The 22,666-nt window shown below is 49.1% G+C and overlaps 1 protein-coding gene across 6 annotated transcripts in view; it reads left to right on the forward strand.

The window, feature by feature from the left end:
* The window catches only part of LOC140486903 (NAD kinase-like), a 109,295-nt gene that overhangs the window by 37,825 nt on the left and 48,804 nt on the right, over positions 1-22,666 (forward strand). For 4 of the 6 annotated variants that reach the window (XM_072585999.1, XM_072585997.1, XM_072585998.1 and 1 more), the window contains one exon: positions 11,027-11,110. In XM_072585999.1, the coding sequence (XP_072442100.1) occupies positions 11,027-11,110 (84 nt within the window). Of the gene's footprint in view, positions 1-10,752; positions 10,775-10,868; positions 10,925-11,026; positions 11,111-22,666 lie in introns of those variants that run through there. The other 2 variants (XM_072586005.1, XM_072586000.1) reach the window with 2 other exon arrangements.

A 22,666-nucleotide genomic window follows, 5' to 3' on the forward strand; every position in this document is an offset into this window, starting at 1 on the left:
TCTCTCTCTCGGACATCTCTCTCTCTCGGACATCTCTCTCTCTCTCTCGGACACCGCGCTCTCTCTCGGACATCTCTCTCTCTCTCTCTCCGACACCTCTCTCTCTCCCTCTCGGACATCTTTCTCTCTCTCTCGGGCATCTCTCTCTCTCTGTCTCGGACATCTCTCTCTCTCTGTCTCGGACAACTCTCTCTCTCTCTTGGACACCTCTCTCTCCCTCTCTCGGACATCTCTCTCTCTCCCTCTCTCGGACATATCTCTCTCTCTCTCTCTCTCTCTCTCTCTCTCTCGGACATCTCTCTCTCTCTCTCTCTCTATCTCTCTCGGACACCTCTCTCTCTCTCTCTCGGACATCTCATTCTCTCTCTCTCGGACATCTCATTCTCTCTCTCTCGGACATCTCACTCTCTCTCTCTCTCGGACATCTCTCTCTGTCTCTCTCTCGGACACCTCTCTCTCTCGGACATCTCTCTCTCTCTCGGACATCTCTCTCTCTCGGACATCTCTCTCTCTCTCTCTCGGACATCTCTCTCTCTCTCTCGGATATCTCTCTCTCGGACACCTCACTCTCTCTCTCTCGGACACCTCACTCTCTCTCTCTCGGACATCTCACTCTCTCTCTCTCGGACATCCATCTCTCTCTCTCGGACATCTCTCTCTCTCGGACATCTCTCTCTCTCTCTCTCGGATATCTCTCTCTCGGACACCTCTCTCTCTCTCTCTCTCGGACATCTCTCTCTCTCTCTCTCGGACATCCATCTCTCTCTCTCGGACATCTCTCTGTCTCTCGGACATCTCACTCTCTCTCTCTCTCTCTCGGACACCTCTCTCTCTCTCGGACATCTCTCTCTCTCTCTCTCTCTCGGACACCTCTCTCTCTCTCTCTCTCTCGGACACCTCTCTCTCTCTCTCGGACATCTCTCTCTCTCGGACATCTCTCTCTCTCTCTCTCTCGGACATCTCTCTCTCTCTCTCGGACATCTCTCTCTCGGACATCTCTCTCTCTCTCTCTCGGACATTCTCTCTCTCTCTCGGACACCTCTCTCTCTCTCTCTCTCGGACACCTCTCTCTCTCTATCGGACACCTCTCTCTCTCGGACATTCTCTCTCTCTCTCTCTCTCGGACATCCATCTCTCTCTCTCGCGCTCTCTCTCGCAGACATCTCTCTCTCTCTCGGACATCTCACTCTCTCTCTCTCTCGGACATCTCACTCTCTCTCTCTCTCTCGGGCATCTCTCTCTCGGACATCTCTCTCTCTCTCTGTCTCTGACATCTCTCTCCCTCTCTCGGACATCTCTCTCTCTCTCTCTCTCTCTCGGACACCTCTCTCTCTCGGACATCTCTCTCTCTCTCTCTCTCGGACACCGCTCTCTCTCTCGGACATCTCTCTCTCTCTCTCTCTCGGACACCCCGCTCTCTCTCGGACGTCTCTCTCTCTCTCTCTCTCAGACATTCTCTCTCTCTCTCGGACACCTCTCTCTCTCGGACATTCTCTCTCTCTCTCTCTCGGACATTCTCTCTCTCTCTCTCTCTCTCTCCCCCCGCGCGCGCCCTCTCTCTCTCCCCCCGCGCGCGCCCCCTCTCTCTCTGCCCGCGCGCCCTCTCTCTCTCTGCCCGCGCGCCCTCTCTCTCTCTGCCCGCGCGCCCTCTCTCTCTCTGCCCGCGCGCCCTCTCTCTCTCTGCCCGCGCGCCCTCTCTCTCTCTCTCCCCGCGCGCCCTCTCTCTCTCTGCCCGCACGCCCTCTCTCTCTCTGCCCGCGCGCCCTCTCTCTCTCTGCCCGCGCGCCCTCTCTCTCTCTGCCCGCGCGCCCTCTCTCTCTCTGCCCGCGCGCCCTCTCTCTCTCTGCCCGCGCGCCCTCTCTCTCTCTGCCCGCGCGCCCTCTCTCTCTCTGCCCGCGCGCCCTCTCTCTCTCTGCCCGCGCGCCCTCTCTCTCTCTGCCCGCGCGCCCTCTCTCTCTCTGCCCGCGCGCCCTCTCTCTCTCTGCCCGCGCGCCCTCTCTCTCTCTGCCCGCGCGCCCTCTCTCTCTCTGCCCCGCGCGCCCTCTCTCTCTCTGCCCGCGCGCCCTCTCTCTCTCTCTCCCCGCGCGCCCTCTCTCTCTCTCCCCGCGCGCCCTCTCTCTCTCCCCGCACGCGCCCTCTCTCTCTCTCCCCGCGCGCCCTCTCTCTCTCTCCCCCGCGCCCCCTCTCTCTCTCTCCCTGCGCGCCCTCTCTCTCTCTCCCCGCGCGCCCTCTCTCTCTCTCCCCGCGCGCCCCTCTCTCTCCCCCCCCCTCTCCCCCCCCCCCCCCCCCCCCCCCCCCGCCCCCCCCCCCCCCCGCCCCCCCCCCCCCCCCCCCCCCCCCCCCCCCCCCCCCCCCCCCCCCCCCCCCCCCCCCCCCCCCCCCCCCCCCCCCCCCCCCCCTCCCCCCTCTCTCTCTCCCCACGCGTTCTCTCTCTCTCTCCCCGCGCGCCCCCTCTCTCCCCGCGCACCCTCTCTCTCTCTCCCCGCGCGCCCTCTCTCTCTCCCCGCGCGCCCTCTCTCTCCCTCCTGCGCGCCCTCTCTCTCCCTCTCCCTGCGCACCCTCTCTCTCCCTCTCCCTGCGCGCCCTCTCTCTCCCTCTCCCTGCGCGCCCTCTCTCTCCCTCTCCCTGCGCGCCCTCTCTCTCCCTCTCCCCGCGCGCCCTCTCTCTCCCTCTCCCCGCGCGCCCCCTCTCTCCTCTCCCCGCGCGCCCCCTCTCTCTCTCTCCCTCTCTCGGACATCTCTCTCTCTCTCTCTGTCTCGGACATCGCTCTCTCTCTCTCTCTCTCTCTCTCTGTCTCGGACATCTCTCTCTCTCTCTCTCTCTCTCTGTCTCGGACATCGCTCTCTCTCTCTCTCTCTGTCTCGACATCTCTCTCTCTTCTTGGACACCTCTCTCTCTCTCTCTCTCTCTCTCGGACATCTCTCTCTCTCTCTCTCTCTCGGACATCTCTCTCTCTCTCTCTGTCTCGGACATCTCTCTCTCTCTCTCTCTCTCTCTGTCTCGGACATCTCTCTCTCTTCTTGAACACATCTCTCTCCCTCTCTCGGACATCTCTCTCCCTCTCTCGGACATCTCTCTCCCTCTCTCGGACATCTCTCTCCCTCTCTCGGACATCTCTCTCTCTCTCTCTCGGACACCTCTCTCTCTCGGACATCTCTCTCTCTCTCTCTCTCTCTCTCTCTCTCTCTGACATCTCTCTCTCTCTCGGGCATCTCTCTCTCTCTCTGTCTCGGACATCTCTCTCACTCTCTCTCTCTGTCTCGGACATCTCTCTCTCTTCTTGGACACCTCTCTCTCTCTCTCTCTCTCTCTCTCGAACATCTCTCTCCCTCTCTCGGACGTCTCTCTCTCTCTCCCTCTCTCGGACGTCTCTCTCTCTCTCTCTCTCTCGGACATCTCTCTCTCTCTCTCTCTCTCGGACACCGCTCTCTCTCTCGGACATCTCTCTCTCTCGGACATCTCTCTCTCTCTCTCGGACACCGCGCTCTCTCTCGGACATCTCTCTCTCTCTCTCTCTCTCCGACACCTCTCTCTCTCCCTCTCGGACATCTTTCTCTCTCTCTCTCGGGCATCTCTCTCTCTCTGTCTCGGACATCTCTCTCTCTCTGTCTCGGACAACTCTCTCTCTCTCTTGGACACCTCTCTCTCCCTCTCTCGGACATCTCTCTCTCTCCCTCTCTCGGACATCTCTCTCTCTCTCTCTCTCTCTCTCGGACATCTCTCTCTCTCTCTCTCTCTATCTCTCTCGGACACCTCTCTCTCTCTCTCGGACATCTCATTCTCTCTCTCTCGGACATCTCACTCTCTCTCTCTCGGACATCTCACTCTCTCTCTCTCGGACATCTCACTCTCTCTCTCTCTCGGACATCTCTCTCTGTCTCTCTCTCGGACATCTCTCTCTCTCTCGGACATCTCTCTCTCTCTCGGACATCTCTCTCTCTCTCTCTCGGACATCTCTCTCTCTCTCTCGGATATCTCTCTCTCGGACACCTCTCTCTCTTTCTCTCGGACATCTCACTCTCTCTCTCTCGGACATCCATCTCTCTCTCTCGGACATCTCTCTCTCTCGGACATCTCTCTCTCTCTCTCTCGGATATCTCTCTCTCGGACACCTCTCTCTCTCTCTCTCGGACATCTCACTCTCTCTCTCTTGGACATCCATCTCTCTCTCTCGGACATCTCTCTGTCTCTCGGACATCTCTCTGTCTCTCGGACATCTCACTCTCTCTCTCTCTCGGACATCTCTCTCTCTCTCTCTCTCGGACATCTCTCTCTCTCTCGGACATCTCTCTCTCTCTCTCTCTCTCGACACCTCTCTCTCTCTCTCGGACATCTCTCTCTCTCGGACATCTCTCTCTCTCTCTCTCTCGGACATCTCTCTCTCTCTCTCTCGATATCTCTCTCTCGGACATCTCTCTCTCTCTCTCTCGGACATTCTCTCTCTCTCTCGGACACCTCTCTCTCTCTCTCGGACATTCTCTCTCTCTCTCGGACACCTCTCTCTCTCTATCGGACACCTCTCTCTCTCGGACATTCTCTCTCTCTCTCTCTCTCGGACATCCATCTCTCTCTCTCGCGCTCTCTCTCGCAGACATCTCTCTGTCTCTCGGACATCTCACTCTCTCTCTCTCTCGGACATCTCACTCTCTCTCTCTCTCTCGGGCATCTCTCTCTCGGACATCTCTCTCTCTCTCTGTCTCTGACATCTCTCTCACTCTCTCTCTCTGTCTCTGATATCTCTCTCCCTCTCTCGGACATCTCTCTCTCTCTCTCTCTCTCGGACACCTCTCTCTCTCGGACATCTCTCTCTCTCTCTCTCTCGGACACCTCTCTCTCTCGGACATCTTTCTCGGACACCTCTCTCTCTCTCTCTCTCTCTCAGACATTCTCTCTCTCTCTCGGACTCTCTCTCTCTCTCTCGGACACCTCTCTCTCTCGGACATCTCTCTCGGACACCTCTCTCTCTCGGACATTCTCTCTCTCTCTCGGACACCTCTCTCTCTCGGACATTCTCTCTCTCTCTCTCTCTCTCTCGGACATCCATCTCTCTCTCTCGCGCTCTCTCTCTCGGACATCTCTCTGTCTCTCGGACATCTCACTCTCTCTCTCTCCCTCGGACATCTCTCTCTCTCTCTCGGACACCTCTCTCTCTCGGACATCTCTCTCTCTCTCTCTCGGACACCGCTCTCTCTCGGACATCTCTCTCTCTCTCTCGGACACCGCTCTCTCTCTCGGACATCTCTCTCTCTCTCTCTCTCTCTCGGACACCCCGCTCTCTCTCGGACGTCTCTCTCTCTCTCTCTCTCAGACATTCTCTCTCTCTCTCGGACACCTCTCTCTCTCGGACATTCTCTCTCTCTCTCTCTCGGACATTCTCTCTCTCCCTCTCTCGGACATTCTCTCTCTCTCTCTCTCTCTCGGACATCTCTCTCTCTCTCGGACACCTCTCTCTCTCTCGGACACCTCTCTCTCTCTCGGACACCTCTCTCTCTCGGACATCTCTCTCGGACACCTCTCTCTCTCTTGGACATTCTCTCTCTCTCTCGGACACCTCTCTCTCTCGGACATCCATCTCTCTCTCTCGCGCTCTGTCTCTCGGACATCTCTCTGTCTCTCGGACATCTCTCTCTCTCTCTGTCTCGGACATCTCTCTCACTCTCTCTCTCTGTCTCGGACATCTCTCTCTCTTCTTGGACACCTCTCTCTCTCTCTCTCTCTCTCGAACATCTCTCTCCCTCTCTCGGACATCTCTCTCTCTCTCTCTCTCTCGGACACCTCTCTCTCTCTCTCTGTCTCGGACATCTCTCTCTCTTCTTGAACACCTCTCTCCCTCTCTCGGACATCTCTCTCCCTCTCTCGGACATCTCTCTCCCTCTCTCGGACATCTCTCTCCCTCTCTCGGACATCTCTCTCCCTCTCTCGGACATCTCTCTCTCTTCTTGGACACCTCTCTCTCTCTCTCTCTCTCTCTCTCTCTCTCTCTCTCGGACATCTCTCTATCTCTCTCTCTCTGTCTTGGACATCTCTCTCGCTCTCTCTCTCTCTCGGACATCTCTCTCTCTCTCTCTCTCTCTCAGACATCTCTCTCTCTCTCTATCTCTCTCTCTCTCTCGGACATCTCTCTCTCTCGGACATCTCTCTCTCTCTCGGACATCTCTCTCTCTCGGACATCTCTCTCTCTCTCTCGGACATCTCTCTCTCTTCTTGGACACCTCTCTCTCTCTCTCTCTCGGACATCTCTCTCACTCTCGGACATTCTCTCTCTCTCTCGGACATTCTCTCTCTCTCTCTCTCTCTGTCTCGGACATCTCTCTCTCTTCTTGAACACCTCTCTCTCTCTCTCTCGGACATCTCTCTCCCTCTCTCGGACATCTCTCTCCCTCTCTCGGACATCTCTCTCCCTCTCTCGGACATCTCTCTCTCTCGGACATCTCTCTCTCTCTCTCTCTCGGACATCTCTCTCTCTCTCTCTCTGTCTGACATCTCTCTCTCTCTCGGGCATCTCTCTCTCTCTCTGTCTCGGACATCTCTCTCACTCTCTCTCTCTGTCTCGGACATCTCTCTCTCTTCTTGGACACCTCTCTCTCTCTCTCGGACATCTCTCTCTCTCGGACATTCTCTCTCTCTCTCTCTCTCGGACATTCTCTCTCTCTCTCTCTCTCTCTCTCGGACACCTCTCTCTCTCTCTCTCGGACACCTCTCTCTCTCGGACATCTTTCTCGGACACCTCTCTCTCTCTCTCTCTCTCAGACATTCTCTCTCTCTCTCGGACATTCTCTCTCTCTCTCGGACATTCTCTCTCTCTCTCGGACATCCATCTCTCTCTCTCGCGCTCTCTCTCGCAGACATCTCTCTGTCTCTCGGACATCTCACTCTCTCTCTCTCTCGGACATCTCACTCTCTCTCTCTCTCTCGGGCATCTCTCTCTCGGACATCTCTCTCTCTCTCTGTCTCTGACATCTCTCTCACTCTCTCTCTCTGTCTCTGATATCTCTCTCCCTCTCTCGGACATCTCTCTCTCTCTCTCTCTCTCTCTCTCTCTCGGACACCTCTCTCTCTCGGACATCTCTCTCTCTCTCTCTCTCGGACACCGCTCTCTCTCTCGGACATCTCTCTCTCTCTCTCTCTCTCTCGGACACCCCGCTCTCTCTCGGACGTCTCTCTCTCTCTCTCTCTCAGACATTCTCTCTCTCTCTCGGACACCTCTCTCTCTCGGACATTCTCTCTCTCTCTCTCTCGGACATTCTCTCTCTCTCTCTCTCTCTCTCTCTCGGACATCTCTCTCTCTCTCGGACATCTCTCTCTCTCTCGGACACCTCTCTCTCTCTCGGACACCTCTCTCTCTCGGACATCTCTCTCGGACACCTCTCTCTCTCTCGGACATTCTCTCTCTCTCTCGGACACCTCTCTCTCTCGGACATCCATCTCTCTCTCTCGCGCTCTGTCTCTCGGACATCTCTCTGTCTCTCGGACATCTCTCTCTCTCTCTGTCTCGGACATCTCTCTCACTCTCTCTCTCTGTCTCGGACATCTCTCTCTCTTCTTGGACACCTCTCTCTCTCTCTCTCTCTCTCGAACATCTCTCTCCCTCTCTCGGACATCTCTCTCTCTCTCTCTCTCGGACATCTCTCTCTCTCTCTCTCTCTCGGACACCTCTCTCTCTCTCTCTGTCTCGGACATCTCTCTCTCTTCTTGAACACCTCTCTCCCTCTCTCGGACATCTCTCTCCCTCTCTCGGACATCTCTCTCCCTCTCTCGGACATCTCTCTCTCTTCTTGGACACCTCTCTCTCTCTCTCTCTCTCTCTCGGACATCTCTCTATCTCTCTCTCTCTGTCTTGGACATCTCTCTCGCTCTCTCTCTCTCTCGGACATCTCTCTCTCTCTCTCTCTCTCTCAGACGTCTCTCTCTCTCTCTATCTCTCTCTCTCTCTCGAACATCTCTCTCTCTCGGACATCTCTCTCTCTCTCGGACATCTCTCTCTCTCTCTCGGACATCTCTCTCTCTTCTTGGACACCTCTCTCTCTCTCTCTCGGACATCTCTCACTCTCTCTCTCTGTCTCGGACATCTCTCTCTCTCTCTCTCTGTCTCGGACATCTCTCTCTCTTCTTGAACACCTCTCTCTCTCTCTCGGACATCTCTCTCCCTCTCTCGGACATCTCTCTCCCTCTCTCGGACATCTCTCTCTCTCTCTCTCTCTCTCTCGGACACCTCTCTCTCTCTCTCGGACACCTCTCTCTCTCGGACATCTTTCTCGGACACCTCTCTCTCTCTCTCTCTCTCAGACATTCTCTCTCTCTCTCGGACATTCTCTCTCTCTCTCGGACATTCTCTCTCTCTCTCTCTCTCTGTCTCGGACATCTCTCTCTCTTCTTGAACACCTCTCTCTCTCTCTCTCGGACATCTCTCTCCCTCTCTCGGACATCTCTCTCCCTCTCTCGGACATCTCTCTCCCTCTCTCGGACATCTCTCTCTCTCGGACATCTCTCTCTCTCTCTCTCTCTCGGACATCTCTCTCTCTCTCTCTCTGTCTGACATCTCTCTCTCTCTCGGGCATCTCTCTCTCTCTCTGTCTCGGACATCTCTCTCACTCTCTCTCTCTGTCTCGGACATCTCTCTCTCTCTCTCTCTCTCTCAGACGTCTCTCTCTCTCTCTATCTCTCTCTCTCTCTCGGACATCTCTCTCTCTCGGACATCTCTCTCTCTCTCTCGGACATCTCTCTCTCTTCTTGGACACCTCTCTCTCTCTCTCGGACATCTCTCACTCTCTCTCTCTGTCTCGGACATCTCTCACTCTCTCTCTCTGTCTCGGACATCTCTCTCTCTTCTTGGACACCTCTCTCTCTCGGACATCTCTCTCTCTCGGACATTCTCTCTCTCTCTCTCTCGGACATTCTCTCTCTCTCTCTCTCTCTCTCTCGGACACCTCTCTCTCTCTCTCGGACACCTCTCTCTCTCGGACATCTTTCTCGGACACCTCTCTCTCTCTCTCTCTCTCAGACATTCTCTCTCTCTCTCGGACATTCTCTCTCTCTCTCGGACATTCTCTCTCTCTCTCTCTCTCGGACATCTCTCTCGGACACCTCTCTCTCTCGGACATTCTCTCTCTCTCTCGGACACCTCTCTCTCTCGGACATTCTCTCTCTCTCTCTCTCTCTCTCTCGGACATCCATCTCTCTCTCTCGCGCTCTCTCTCTCGGACATCCATCTCTCTCTCTCGCGCTCTCTCTCTCGGACATCTCTCTGTCTCTCGGACATCTCACTCTCTCTCTCTCCCTCGGACATCTCTCTCTCTCTCTCGGACACCTCTCTCTCTCGGACACCTCTCTCTCTCGGACATCTCTCTCTCTCTCTCTCGGACACCGCTCTCTCTCTCGGACACCGCTCTCTCTCTCGGACATCTCTCTCTCTCTCTCGGACACCGCGCTCTCTCTCGGACATTCTCTCTCTCTCTCGGACGTTTCTCTCTCTCTGACATCTCTCTCTCTCGGACATCTCTCTCTCTCTCTCTCTCTCGGATATCTCTCTCTCTCTCGGACATCTCTCTCTCTCTCGGATATCTCTCTCTCTCTCTCGGATATCTCTCTCTCTCTCTCTCTCTGTCGGACATCTCTCTCTCTCGGATATCTCTCTCTGTCGGACATCTCTCTCTCTCTCTCTCGGACATCTCTCTCTCTCTCTCGGACATCTCTCTCTCTCTCTCTCTGACATTTCTCTCGGACATCTCTCTCTCTCTCTCTATCTCTCTCGGACACCTCTCTCTCTCTCTCGCTCTCTCTGTCTCTCGGACATCTCTCTGTCTCTCGGACATCTCACTCTCTCTCTCTCGGACATCTCTCTCTCTTCTTGGACACCTCTCTCTCTCTCTCACTCTCTCTCTCTCTTCTTGGACACCTCTCTCTCTCTCTCTCTCGGACATCTCTCTCTCTCTCTCTCGGACACCGCTCTCTCTCTCGGACATCTCTCTCTCTCTCTCTCGGACACCGCTCTCTCTCTCTCTCTCACTCTCTCTCTCTCGGACATCTCTCTCTCTTCTTGGACACCTCTCTCTCTCTCTCTCGGATATCTCTCTCTCTCTCTCTCGGACAATTCTCTGTCGGACATCTCTCTCTCTATCTCTCTCGGACACCTCTCTCTCTCTCTCGGACACCTCTCTCTCTCGGACATCTCTCTCTGACATCTCTCTCTCTCCCTCTCTCTCTCTGACACCTCTCTCTCGGACATCTCTCTCTCTCTCGGACATTCTCTCTCTCTCTCTCTCTCTCTCTCTCGGACATTCTCTCTCTCTCTCTCGGACATTTTTCTCTCTCTCGGACGCCTCTCTCTCTCTCTCGGACATTCTCTCTCTCTCTCTCGGACACCTCTCTCTCTCGGACATTCTCTCTCTCTCTCGGACACCTCTCTCTCTCGGACATTCTCTCTCTCTCTCGGACACCTCTCTCTCTCGGACACCTCTCTCTCTCGGACATTCTCTCTCTCTCTCGGACATTCACTCTCTCTCTCGGACACCTCTCTCTCTCGGACATTTTCTCTCTCTCTCTCTCTCTCGGACATCTCTCTCTCTCTCGGACATTTCTCTCTCTCTCGGACACCTCTCTCTCTCTCTCGGACATCTCTCTCTCTCTCTCGGACATTTTCTCTCTCTCTCTCTCGGACATCTCTCCTGTGCAATTTGTTTTTACTTGTTTTTGCCAAATGGGGTGTTTATGGGAATGTTGCAAGTATTTTGAACTGCGTCATTAAATAACAGTAGTAACGATTTGGTTTTAAATAGTTAAGTTATTCTACATTTTATTCTCTTCTGTTTGTGTGTTCCATTCGCGAATCTTGCAAATAAATCCTGTTTAACTTCAGACTAAGTGGTTTGTCCGGCTGCATCCCTCCTGGTTTATCCATGTTACACCTGCTTAGGGAATTAGAAAAGTTAGTGTCCGGGCTACTTTCTTGAAACGTTTTGAGGGGGTCTGGCCTGGTCCATTACAACACACAGATTTTCAATGACTTGAGTTTTGCTTTCATTACCAGGAGGACGCGATCACTCCATGGACCAAGTCCAGCCACCAAATTTGGACCAAAGGCTTGTATGCTGCAGAACCCGAAGGCTGTGATGTAAGTATTTTGTTGATGTTGATCCCATCTGAATGTTTCAAGACTGTTCAGCTTATTTTCCGGTAATGACTGCACATTTTTGATATCCAATTGCTTTTATTTTAATTTGAACGCATCAGGGAATACTTGACATTTTAAAAATATTTTGGTTAAACTGACAGGCAACTTTGAAAATAAATTTTCAGTGATAATTAATATAGAATGTTGCATACGACTTTCTAAATCCATTTCTTTTTCCCAGAAAGTGGCACAGAAACAGTGGTTAGCACTGCTGCCTCACAGCGCCAGAGACCCGGGTTCAATTCCCGCCTCAGGCAACTGTCTGTGTGGAGTTTGCACATTCTCCCAGTGCCTGCGTGGGTTTCCTCCGGGTGCTCCGGTTTCCTCCCACAGTCCAAAAATGTGCAGATTAGGTGAATTGGCCATGCTAAATTGTCCATAGTGTTTGGTGAAGGGGTAAATGTAGGGGAATGGGTCTGGGTGGGTTGCTCTTCGGAGGGTCAGTGTGGACTTGTTGGGCCGAAGGGCCTGTTTCCACACTGTAATCTAATAAAATAATGTTGTTCCTGATGTTGTCCTTGAATATAGTGCAGGGAGCAGAATTTAATCTTGCAACCTAGCCACAATAGAATGTAGATATTACCCTATTGTCATAAAGTTAGGCAAAAAATTATGTCCTACTCAGTTCTTGTATGTAAGCTCTGTTTGCTGACTGAATCTTTCAAAGTCGAGTTGAAAATTAAGGCAATCTTTAATTCACAAAGACTGATCTTCACCAAATCTTGATATTTCAATATAATAATGCAATGGATTGAGGGCTTAATGTTTTGTTTTAAAAATAATTAAATATCTTATTCGTGTGTGGGATCGCATCAGAGAACCTTTCTTAATTAGCAGACGGGAAGTGGAGCGAGCACTCTGGGAAAGTGGAGCGGGCACTCTGGGAAGTGGAGCGAGCACTCTGGGAAGTGGAGCGAGCACTCTGGGAAAGTGGAGCGAGCACTCTGGGAAGTGGAGCGGGCACTCTGGGAAGTGGAGCGGGCACTCTGGGAAGTGGAGCGAGCACTCTGGGAAGTGGAGCGAGCACTCTGGGAAGTGGAGCGGGCACTCTGGGAAGTGGAGCGAGCACTCTGGGAAGTGGAGCGGGCACTCTGGGAAGGGAAGCTGGTTTGCTTTCACGATGGGTTCCTGACAGGCAGAAGGTTGGTCTCAAAACCAGCTTGTGTCTATGTTGACAAGTGCAAACTTCCATAAGGAAAAGCAGATAGGGGCTGCCTTCAAATCGAGCTTGTGATTTTTGTAAATCAGGGTTTCCATCATGGCGTTTTGCCTGGGGCTTTGAGAAGCTACAGTCTCACTTGCTCTCTGGCTGTTTTTCTTTTTCTATGCGTCTCTCGCTCTCACCCGTTCTCTTGTCGCTTTCGCTTGCTCTTTTCTCTGCCTTGCCCCCTCTCTCTGGAATAGGTGAAAGAGCAATAGCATTGTCAGAATCCTCTGCCCTACCATTTACAGTAAGAAGTTGTATTAGCTTTTCCAGAGACTGAAGTTTGTTTTGGTCTGACTTTCTCAACTGGAGCAATTAGTTTACATGCTAAAGGATGAGATCACTACCATCATCGTCGAGTCCGGTCTTAGCTACTGGAAAGTGTCAATATAGAAACAGAGTAAGCAGAAGCAGGCCATTCAGCCCTTCGAGCCTGCTCCACCATTCAATATGATCATGGCTGATCATCCAATTCAGTCCTTGTTCCTGTTTTCTCTCCATACCCTTTTGATTCTTTTAGGCCCCAAGAGCTTTCACTAGTTCCTTCTCAATGGCAATCAATTGTAACTGTGTTTACCCTCCCTAGTCCTGTCAGAATTTTATAGGTTTCTGAGATTCCCCCATCATTCATCTAAACTCCAGTGAATATGGTCCTAACCGATCCAGTCTCTTTTCATCCATCAGTCCCAGGAATCAGCCTGGAAACCTTCGCCACACTCCCTCCATCACCAGCACATCTCTCCTCAGGTAAGGAGACTATGACGGTGCACAGTACTCCAGGTGTGGTCTCATCAAGGCCCTGTATAATTGCAGCAAGACATCCCTGCTCCTATACTCGAACCCTCTGGCTGTGAAGGCCTACATAAGCATTTACCTTCCTTACTGCCTGCTGCACTTTCTTTGTCTCTGGTTCATTCTGTCCAAAGGACTTTATGATGGAAACAGTTAAATTTCTTAATTGAAAATGTTAACCCTTTTGCCCCCAAATCCGCAGCAGACATGAGAAAGTTAACAGTGAGCTATTGAAGAACAGCTGATAGCTAATGCTGCACGTATAACTGTAATGAAGTATTAACTTTGATCTAATCATGGCTCAAAATATCTGTAAATATTTATGTCAATGGACATTTTTCAGTGTCTGTCTCTACAGAACAGCTTTATTTACTGAACTGCAAAGAGTCACTTATCATCCCCATCACTCGACAACAAAGCATCAGGTGTGAGACCGATCTGAATCCAACATCACGGTTAAGATAGTGGGCAGACAAACTAAATTGTGCTGAGAAAGATAATGCAGCCAACAGTTTAAGAAAAAAGCTGGAGGATTTGTGATTTCAGTTGAAAGGTGATTTGTGGACAGAACAATCCAGAATAGGGTGGCATCCTCTGGACAGGACCAATACACTGTTTAATGCCTGGAGCCCATGACCTATAACTGATGCTACATCTGAACTAAGGCCAGCAACAATGATCTTGATAAAGCATATAGTCATAGTCATATAGCACAGAAACAGACCCTTTGGTTCAACTAGTCCACGCTGACCTGGTTCCCAAACTAAACTAGTGCCACTTGCCTGAGCCAGGCCCAAATCCCTCCAAAGCTTCCTATTTGTGTCCTTCTGTAAATGTCTGTTAAACATTGCAACTGTGCCTGCATCTTCTTCTACTTCAGGAAGTTCATTCCACATGCAAAGCACCCTCTGTGTAATAACAATTGCCCCTCCTGTCTTTTCTAAATCTTTCTCCTGTCACCGTAAAAATATGTCCCCTAGTCTTGAAAATCCCCAACCTATGGAGAAGGCACCTGCTATTCACCTTTTCTCTACCTCTCATGATTTTATAACCTTGATAAGGTCACCTCTCAACCTCCTACACTCCGGTGAAAGAAGTCCCAGTCTGTGCAGCCTTTCTTTATAACGCAACCCTCCATACCTGGCAACATCCCGGTAAGTCCCTTCTGAACCTGCTCGAGCTTGTTAATGTCCTTCTGAAACAGGGTGACCAGAAGAAGCCTCACCAATGTCCTGTACAACCTCAATATGACATCCCAACACTTATACTCCTAAGGACTGAGCAATGAAGGCAAGTGTGCTAAACCCCTTTTTAACTGCCCTGTCTCTGTGAGGCAAACTTCAAAGAATTATGTACCTGAACCCCTAGGTCCCCCTCTTCTACAATATTACCCAAGGCCCTACTGTTAATTGTATAAGCCCTACCCTTGTTTGTTTCACCAAAATGCAATACCTCACATTTATCCAAATTGAACTCCATCTGCCATTTTTCAGCCCCTTGACCCAATTTATCAAGATCCCTTTGTAATCTTAGAAAACCTTCTTCATTGTCTACTATGCCACCAATTTAAACACCCTCACAATCCATCTGCAGTGAATCAACCTTCAGTAAACATGCCTGAAGAGGTTAAATATAACCACAGACTCATGGGTAAGATGCTGTTTGAGGAGTTGGTGTGTACCTGTTGGGCCGAATGGCCTGTTTTCACACTGTAGGGATACTAAGCATTCTCACGATAGTTTAGAAGAATGAAATAAGATCTAATTGAAGTCTATAAAATGGGGATTGGGAAAGGGGATTGACAAAGTAGAAGTGGAGAGGTTGTTGGGGTCAGGAGTGTAGTGCTAGAAAAGCACAGCAGGTCAGGCAGCATCCACGGAGCAGGAAAATCGACGTTTTCGGGCAAGAGCCCTTCATCAGGAATGAGGCTTGTGTGTCAAGGGAGTAGAGAGATAAATGTGCTCTCTACCCTCTTGGCAAAGTTAGGGCTTATGCTGGAAACACCGACTCTCCTGCCAGGCTGTGCTTTTCCAGCACCACACTCTCGACTCTGAACTCTAGCATCTCTTGTCCTCACTTCCTTTGTGAAGAGGATGTTTCCTCCTGTGGGGCAAACTAGAACGAGAGGCGATTAGTTTTGGGATAAGGGGCAGCAGATTTAAATCGGATGACGAGAAATTACTTTCCTCAAAGGGCCATGAATCTGTGGAATTCACTCCCTCAGTGTTGTGGATAGTGTGTTTTGAGAAGTTTGTAGCTCAGCTTGAGGTTCTAGATGTAAGCTTGCTCGCTGAGCTTGAAGGTTTGTTTTCAGATGTTTCGTCACCATACTAGGCAACATCATCAAGAGCCTCTGGTGAAGCACTGGTGGTATAACCCACTTTTTATTTGTGTTTAGGTTTCCTTGGGTTGGTGACTTCATTTCCTGTGGTGATATAATTTCCTGTTCTCTTTCTTGTGGGGGTGGGTAAATGGGATCCAAGTCAAAGTGTTTGTTGACAGAGTTCCGGTTGGAATGCCATGCTTCTCTGAATTCTCATGTGTGTCTCTGTTTGGCTTGTTCTGGATGGATGTGTTGTCCCAGTCGAAGTGGTGTCCTCCCTCATCTGTATGTGAGGACACTAGTGAGAGAGGGTCATTCTTTTTGTGGCTAGTTGGTGTTCATGTATCCTGGTGGTTAGTTTTCTGCCTGTTTGTCCAATATAGTGTTTGTTACAGTCCTTGTGAGGAATTTTGTACATGACATTAGTTTTCCTTCAATGTCTTCAAGTTCATTAGCTGCTGTTTTAGTGTGTTGGTGGGTTTATGGGCTACCATGATGCCAAGGGGTCTGAGTAGTCTGGCAATCATTTCTGAGATGGTTTTGATGTCGGTGAGTGTGGCTAGGGTTTCTGGATGTGTTTTGTCTGCTTGTTTGGGTTTGTTGTTGAGGAATCAGCGGATTGTGTTCACAGGGTATCCGTTCTTTTTGAATACACTGTACAGGTGATTTTCCTCTGCTCTTCATAGTTCCTCTGTGCTGCAGTGTGTGATGGCTCATTGAAATAATGTTCTAATGCAGGTCCATTTGTGGGTGTTGGTATGATTACTTCAGTAGTTCAGTATATGGTCAGTATGTGTTGTTTTCCTGTAGACACTGGTTTGAAGTTCCCCATTGGCTGTTCTACTGCAACACCTCTGTATTGCAGTTTGCAGTTTTCCTCCTCTTTAGTGAATTTTATGCCAGTAAGGGTTTTATTGATGTCTTTGAAGGTTTCCTCTAATTTGTTTTGTTTAGTGATGACAAAAGTGGGGTTGATACAGGGGCATTGAGTAAGTTTGAGGCAATGGACAGATTTTTAATTAGTAACTGGTTGAAGGGTTGTGGGGAAGGGAACAGGAAAGTGAAATTGAGACCAAGGAGAGATTAGCCATGATCATAGCAATGGTAGAGCAGGCTCGAGAGGCTGACTGGCCGCCTCTTCCTTGTTCTGATATTCCTGGCTTGTGAGCAGCTAGGATGGAAGGCATTCATTTGGGAAGGCACTGCACACCTTGAGAGACTCCAAAACTTGCAGAGGTGACATTGAGGCATTGGAGAGATCACAGGAAATGGGACCAGAACTGGTTAGCGCCACCTGCCCCCAGATGTGGCAGAATCTGCGGATCACGCACTGGGTCTACTCCCGGCCATCCCAGAGCCTGTGGATCCAGACGGGGAGCAAGTCATTCTCAAACCACAGTGGATCAGTTCTGAGGGATTGAACCCCTACACTGTCCTCTGTATTTCCCAGTCGCTGTGTGATTACTGTTGCCCGTAGCAAAATGTCTGGGAGTTCACTTTGTACTATCAAATCTCCACATCCCCAATCCAATGCTCCAAAGAAAGAAATGCAGCTGCAACTTTCATGCAACAATTCAGCTGCAAGTTTGCAACTTTTGAGTAGGATTCTTGTGGTTTGTCTATTTTTGAGTGAGGGCACTTCATTTTATAACATCAATGATGAGTGCCCTGGATTACTAGGTCAAATTGTTTACATAATCCTTGACCCTGGAACATTGGAAACCAGACCACTGTGATCTTTGGATAATCCCAGCTAGGTGGGGAATATTGTAACCAAACCTCACGTAGGCTCAACAGGCAAGTTGTGGGAAAGACTCCCCCTCTTAAGCAAAAGATAGTGCTGAGTTCTTGTTGTGAAAATCCTACTTCAATTCAACACTGAGACACTTCAGAGTCTGTCTTGAACCTCATTGGGTTGAAGTTTATCAGCTTTAGTTAGGAGTACTCCTCTATACTGACCCATTTTTTGAGTTTGAAAGAGCAGAATAAAAGAAGTATTTTGGGGCGATATCCTGTTTGTGAGTTTGGGCTTTGTAGGGAGACCAGGTGTTCACTCAGCTGCAATTCACCTTTCTCTGCAGATCCCCTGTCAGAGGCAGAATCAGAACATAACTCAGAGCAGGAGGAGGCCCTTCAGCCCCTCGAGCCTGCTCCGCCATTTAATACCATCAAGGCTGATCTCACAAGCCTCAACTCCATTTTCCTGCCCGCTCCCATAACCCTTCAACCCATAACTGATTAAAAATCTGTCCATCTCCTCAAATTTACTCAATGTCCCAGAATCCACCGCATTCTGGGGGAGTGAAATCCACAAATTCATGACCCTTTGAGGGAAGTAATTTCTCTTCATCTCTTTGAGATCTGCTACCCGTTATCCTAAAACTGTGACCCCCCTCGTTCTAGATTGCCTCACAAGGTGTATCATCCTCTCCCCATCTGCTTTGTCAATCCTCCTTAGTATCATCTTTCCCTTTCATTCTGCTAAACTCCAGACAGTATGGTCCCAAACTTTTAATCTCTCTCTTTGTAAGGCCAGCCCCTCATCTCTGGAATCAATCTAATGAACCTCCTCTGAATGACCTCCAATACAACAAGTTTCCCCCTCCCCCTCAGATAAGGGTGCCAGTAGTGTTTGTTTGTATGGTTTGTGATGCTGAGTGAGGCCAATATCATGGGTTCAATTCTGACTGACTGAAGTCACCATGAAGGGCTCACCTTCTCAACCCTTCCCCTCATCTGAGGCATGGTGACCCTCAGATCAAACCACCACCAGACTCTGAGAGAGCAGCTCTCTGCTCTGCTAAGGCTGTGGCAGCTTTACCTTTGTGCTTTTGAAGGAGGCTTGGTGAATTTCAGTAGTACCTTCTTCTCACACAGCCTTTTCTGCCCAGTGGGAAATTCATTAGTGTTACCTGAAAGTAGGTTGATCACTGGATTTCATAATTGGTTATGGAATAACACAAATTGAGTCACACTCTCATGTTTACCATCATTTGCACCCTTCCCATTGAATTGAGACCTTGCACTAATCTGTTTTTTTTCGTATTCATATTGTGTAAGGGCAGTTCCATTATTTTGATGTGTCATGTCTGATCTCATGGTTCTGTGATGTTTGAATAATGTAGGAGAGGTGATTGGTGATCAGCTATTGACCTGTTCTCTAAAACATTGTTTGTGCACTTGGTTATCAGGAACAGTTTCTTGAAACATGATCTTTATGTTAAAACACCTTGCCCCATTTCAAGCATTCTCCATGGAGTTTTCACTTGCTCTGTACTGACTCGAACACGTTTCCCTTTAACTATTTCAGTTTGGTTTTTTTAGCCTGAAGTCTTTTGAAAGCCAGAAGGGCAGGTCGATGCTGTTTGTTTACCGAAAGGGACATTTCTTTGATCCACTTCCTTATTGAGCAAGAGATTTGTTTTTCATTATTCAGTTTGGCCGTTGCTGGGTCTAGGCAGCATTTATTGCCCATCCCCAATTGGCCAGAGGGTAGTTAAGCATCATCTTAATTAACTATTGGTCTGTGTCTGGAGTCGCATGTTGTCCAGGCCAGAAAAGGATGGCAGTTTCCTTCCCTAAAGGACATTAGTGAACAGGATGGAATTTTTCAACAATGGATTCGTGTTCATCATTAGACTCCCGATTCCCAATTCTTTTCTTCATTGAATTAAAATGTTGGTATTTGCAGCCATAGGAATCGAACCCAGGTCCCTGGGTCTCTGCTTTAACAGTCCAGCGATAATATCACTGGGCCATTGCCCTCCATGGTTGCCATTCTCTGGACGTACACCTCATGTAATATTGAAATTTTTTTTCTGTGCCTAGCCAATGATCTTTTTATGAGAATTTAAATGATTGTCTTGGCTTCGGCAAGTCAGTGGATTCACAATGTCCATTGAAACCAGGTCACCTGCTCCCTGCTGTCCATACCACACCCCCTTCACCCAGTCCTGAGACTCAAACCCCAACAAAACAAAGACCTGCTTGGAGGTTATTTACGAAGGAGTAAATGCTCATCCCACAGTTGGAGGAAGTCTTATCATATTATTACAAGTTGCTGAAAATGTAAACGGAGACATTGTAATTTGTGTCTCTATTCCTCACAGACTTTCTTTTGTCTGATCTACTTAGAATGATCAGGTGCATTCCCCCATCGGCGTGTTTGTTATCCATGATTCTTCAGCCAAAATATTTTAATATTGGAGTAACACTAGAAGCTTATTTTTAAAATCTGATTTGTTCAAAGTTTGAACTTTAGAATGCGATGCTTTACACAAAATGTTTTGTGGAAACCGGCCGTGGTTATGGTCTGTTTCTAAAAGGACTTGGTAATGTCGCTAGGCCAATAATCCACATGGAGGAGAAAGTGAGGACTGCAGATGCTGGAGATCAGAGCTGAAAATGTGTTGCTGGAAAAGCGCAGCAGGTCAGGCAGCATCCAAGGAGCAGGAGAATCGACGCTTCAGGCATAAGCCCTTCTTCAGGAACAGGCTAATGCCTTGATGATGCTGGTTGAAATCCCTGTGTGACAGCAGACAGAGTTAAATTCATTTAAGATTTGTAATTAAAAGCTGTTCAACGTGGTGACCATGATAACTATAGGTGATTGTTGGAAAAATCCATTTGATTCGCCGATGTGCTAATCTGCTATTGTTACTCACTCAGGGAGACAGCAGCCTAGTGGTGTACCTCTGGGCTGTTAATCCAGAAATGCAGGTAATGTTCCGGCGACCTGAATTCAAATTCCACCATGGCATTTGAATTCAATGCAAATTTAGAATTAAGTCCATTGTCGGTAATTGCAAAAGCCTTTCTGGGCCACTAATGTCCTTTAGGGAAGGAAACTGCCATCCTTATCTGATCTGGCCTGCATGTGACTCCAGATCCACAACAAAGTGATTGACTGTTAACTACCCTCTGGGCAACTAGGGACGGACAATAAATGCTGGCCTGGCCAGGGACACAGAGTAAATAAGTGAAAAAAACACGACTCCAGCACCAAGCGCCAATATTGTTCTCTATTGGCTGAGATGTGTTGGCATTGCCCATGATACCCACAGGCCATCAAAGAAACAATCACAGAAACTGATTTTGTAGCAATTCTGACTTTTTAAAATCATATTTTTAAGGAACATTGCCACTAAATGTCGGTCTGGTTTTTCAAAGATCTGATGTTACAGTCATGCATCTTTGAGGTATTTCAACATTTTGGATGTTTCAGTTTTGAGAAAAGTTGTCTGACAAGATCACTTCCTCGTGGTGATTTACGAGTGACCCAATGATTGAATTTATTTGACTGTGTCTTGTTGCCTTGTTGCGTTATTTTGGAAATGGTATATTTTCCCTGCTGACCAATCACCAACAGGAACATTGCTTTTCAATCAGCGGTATTCTCAATGTGATGTTATGCAGCTGCAAAATGTGACTGTTTGTTTTCCCTGACTCTACGCACTGATGTATTCGATCCAAAGACTGTGTTGTAACACACCACAAGGAAGGAAATGTTTATTCCACTGGTGAATGTTCCAGGTGAGCATTCCAAAGGGATTTGTCTGGGTCACAGCACAGACAAGACAAAGTCACCTTCTCCAAGTTATGATTCATGCTGATGATGTACAACTGTTGTCCTTACCCCACAGTGACACGCAGCTCCTATCACTGACTCCACAAATCCTTCATGATAATTAAACACTCTCTGGTTTGTTTGATTCCCAATTGGGTGAAATCTTTACAAACATCTAGCACTGCCTTTTTGTTTCTCAGTCTCTCACCTGCATTCTAAATAGTTCCGTTCTTTAAAAATAAATTAGCTGACATTTACCCATCTTCAAAAGTGACTGTGGAATCTGTTGTATGATACAAATGTGGCACCATTTATATCATAAATGCCGCAATCTGTTTCACAGACAAGGTAGCTGCTGTGTTGAGTCTGAGAGTTACAAAGATATTAGGACAGTATTGTCTGAGAGATAGGTTTTATGGAGTTTCTTAAAGAAGGAGACAGAATGGGAGAGAGAATTCAGAGGCTTCAAGCTGAGGACCCAGGGATATCGCTGATGGTGTGATTAAAGTTAGAGATATGTGAGGACTGAATTGAGGGATGCAGCAGTTTCGGAGAATTGAGGGACTGGAGGGGATTTGAGGTAAAGAGGGGTAAGAACACGGCAGGATTTACAAAAGAGGATGAGAATTTTAAAAATTGAGGCTTGTTTTATTTGTGTCATGAGCATCACTAGCTGGACCTGCATTTATTACCTGTTCCTAGTTGCCCCTTAATGTGATGGTGGGCTGTCACCTTGATCCACTACAGTCCATGTGCTGTGGGTTGACCCACAATGCCCTTAGGGAGGGAATTCCAGATTTTGACCCAGTGACACTGAAGGAATGGCGATAAATTTCCAAGCCAGGGTGGTGAGTGGTTTAGTGGGGAGTTTGCAGGGGGTGGTTTTCTGCTGCCCTTGTCCTTTTGAGATGGAAGTGGGTGGCTATGGAACCTTGGTGAATTTCTGTAGATGGTGCACCTCTGTGACTGAGTGTCGGTGGTGGAGGGAATGAGAGGTGAACAGGAATCGTTAAGAGCTAGGGCAGAGTGTAAAGCTAACCTGGAGTATGTTGGAAAAGTCCAGCCCAGACATAACAAAGATACGAATGAGGGACTCTAGCTGAGGCAGGGGCAGAGATGAGCAACATCGCAGAGGTGAAAATAGGGCACCTTTGTAAATGTGTAATTGGTAGCTCATCTCGAGGTCAGGCAGGACAACAGGGTAGTGAATAGTCAGTCAGTCTCTTGACAGTTTCCAGGCAGTGAGATGGAGTTCGTGGATAGGGAGCAAAGATCAACTTGTTGATTGATTGGAAGGATATATCTGGTGCTATATTCAATGAAGTGGGAGAATGTTTTGCTTTGGGAAGTGCCACAGATGGATTGCTGTCTGTGGTCAGTTGTGTTCCTGGAGTTTTCAACACAAGATCCCTTCCAGATGCTTCTGCCATTGGTCCTTCCTCCTGGATCACTGCCTTCCCATGTCCAATAGGAAAGCAAATCGACTTTGTTAATCAATTGGATTAATCTTGACTCTTGATCAAATTGCCCTTCATCCCATTGCCAACATATTCTAAAATTTGATAAATGAAAATGTTTAACCGAAACAAAATGATTTTTTTTCATGCTCCG

This window comes from Chiloscyllium punctatum, chromosome 16 (assembly GCF_047496795.1).
Source record: "Chiloscyllium punctatum isolate Juve2018m chromosome 16, sChiPun1.3, whole genome shotgun sequence".
NCBI classification, from domain to species: Eukaryota; Metazoa; Chordata; class Chondrichthyes; order Orectolobiformes; family Hemiscylliidae; genus Chiloscyllium; species Chiloscyllium punctatum.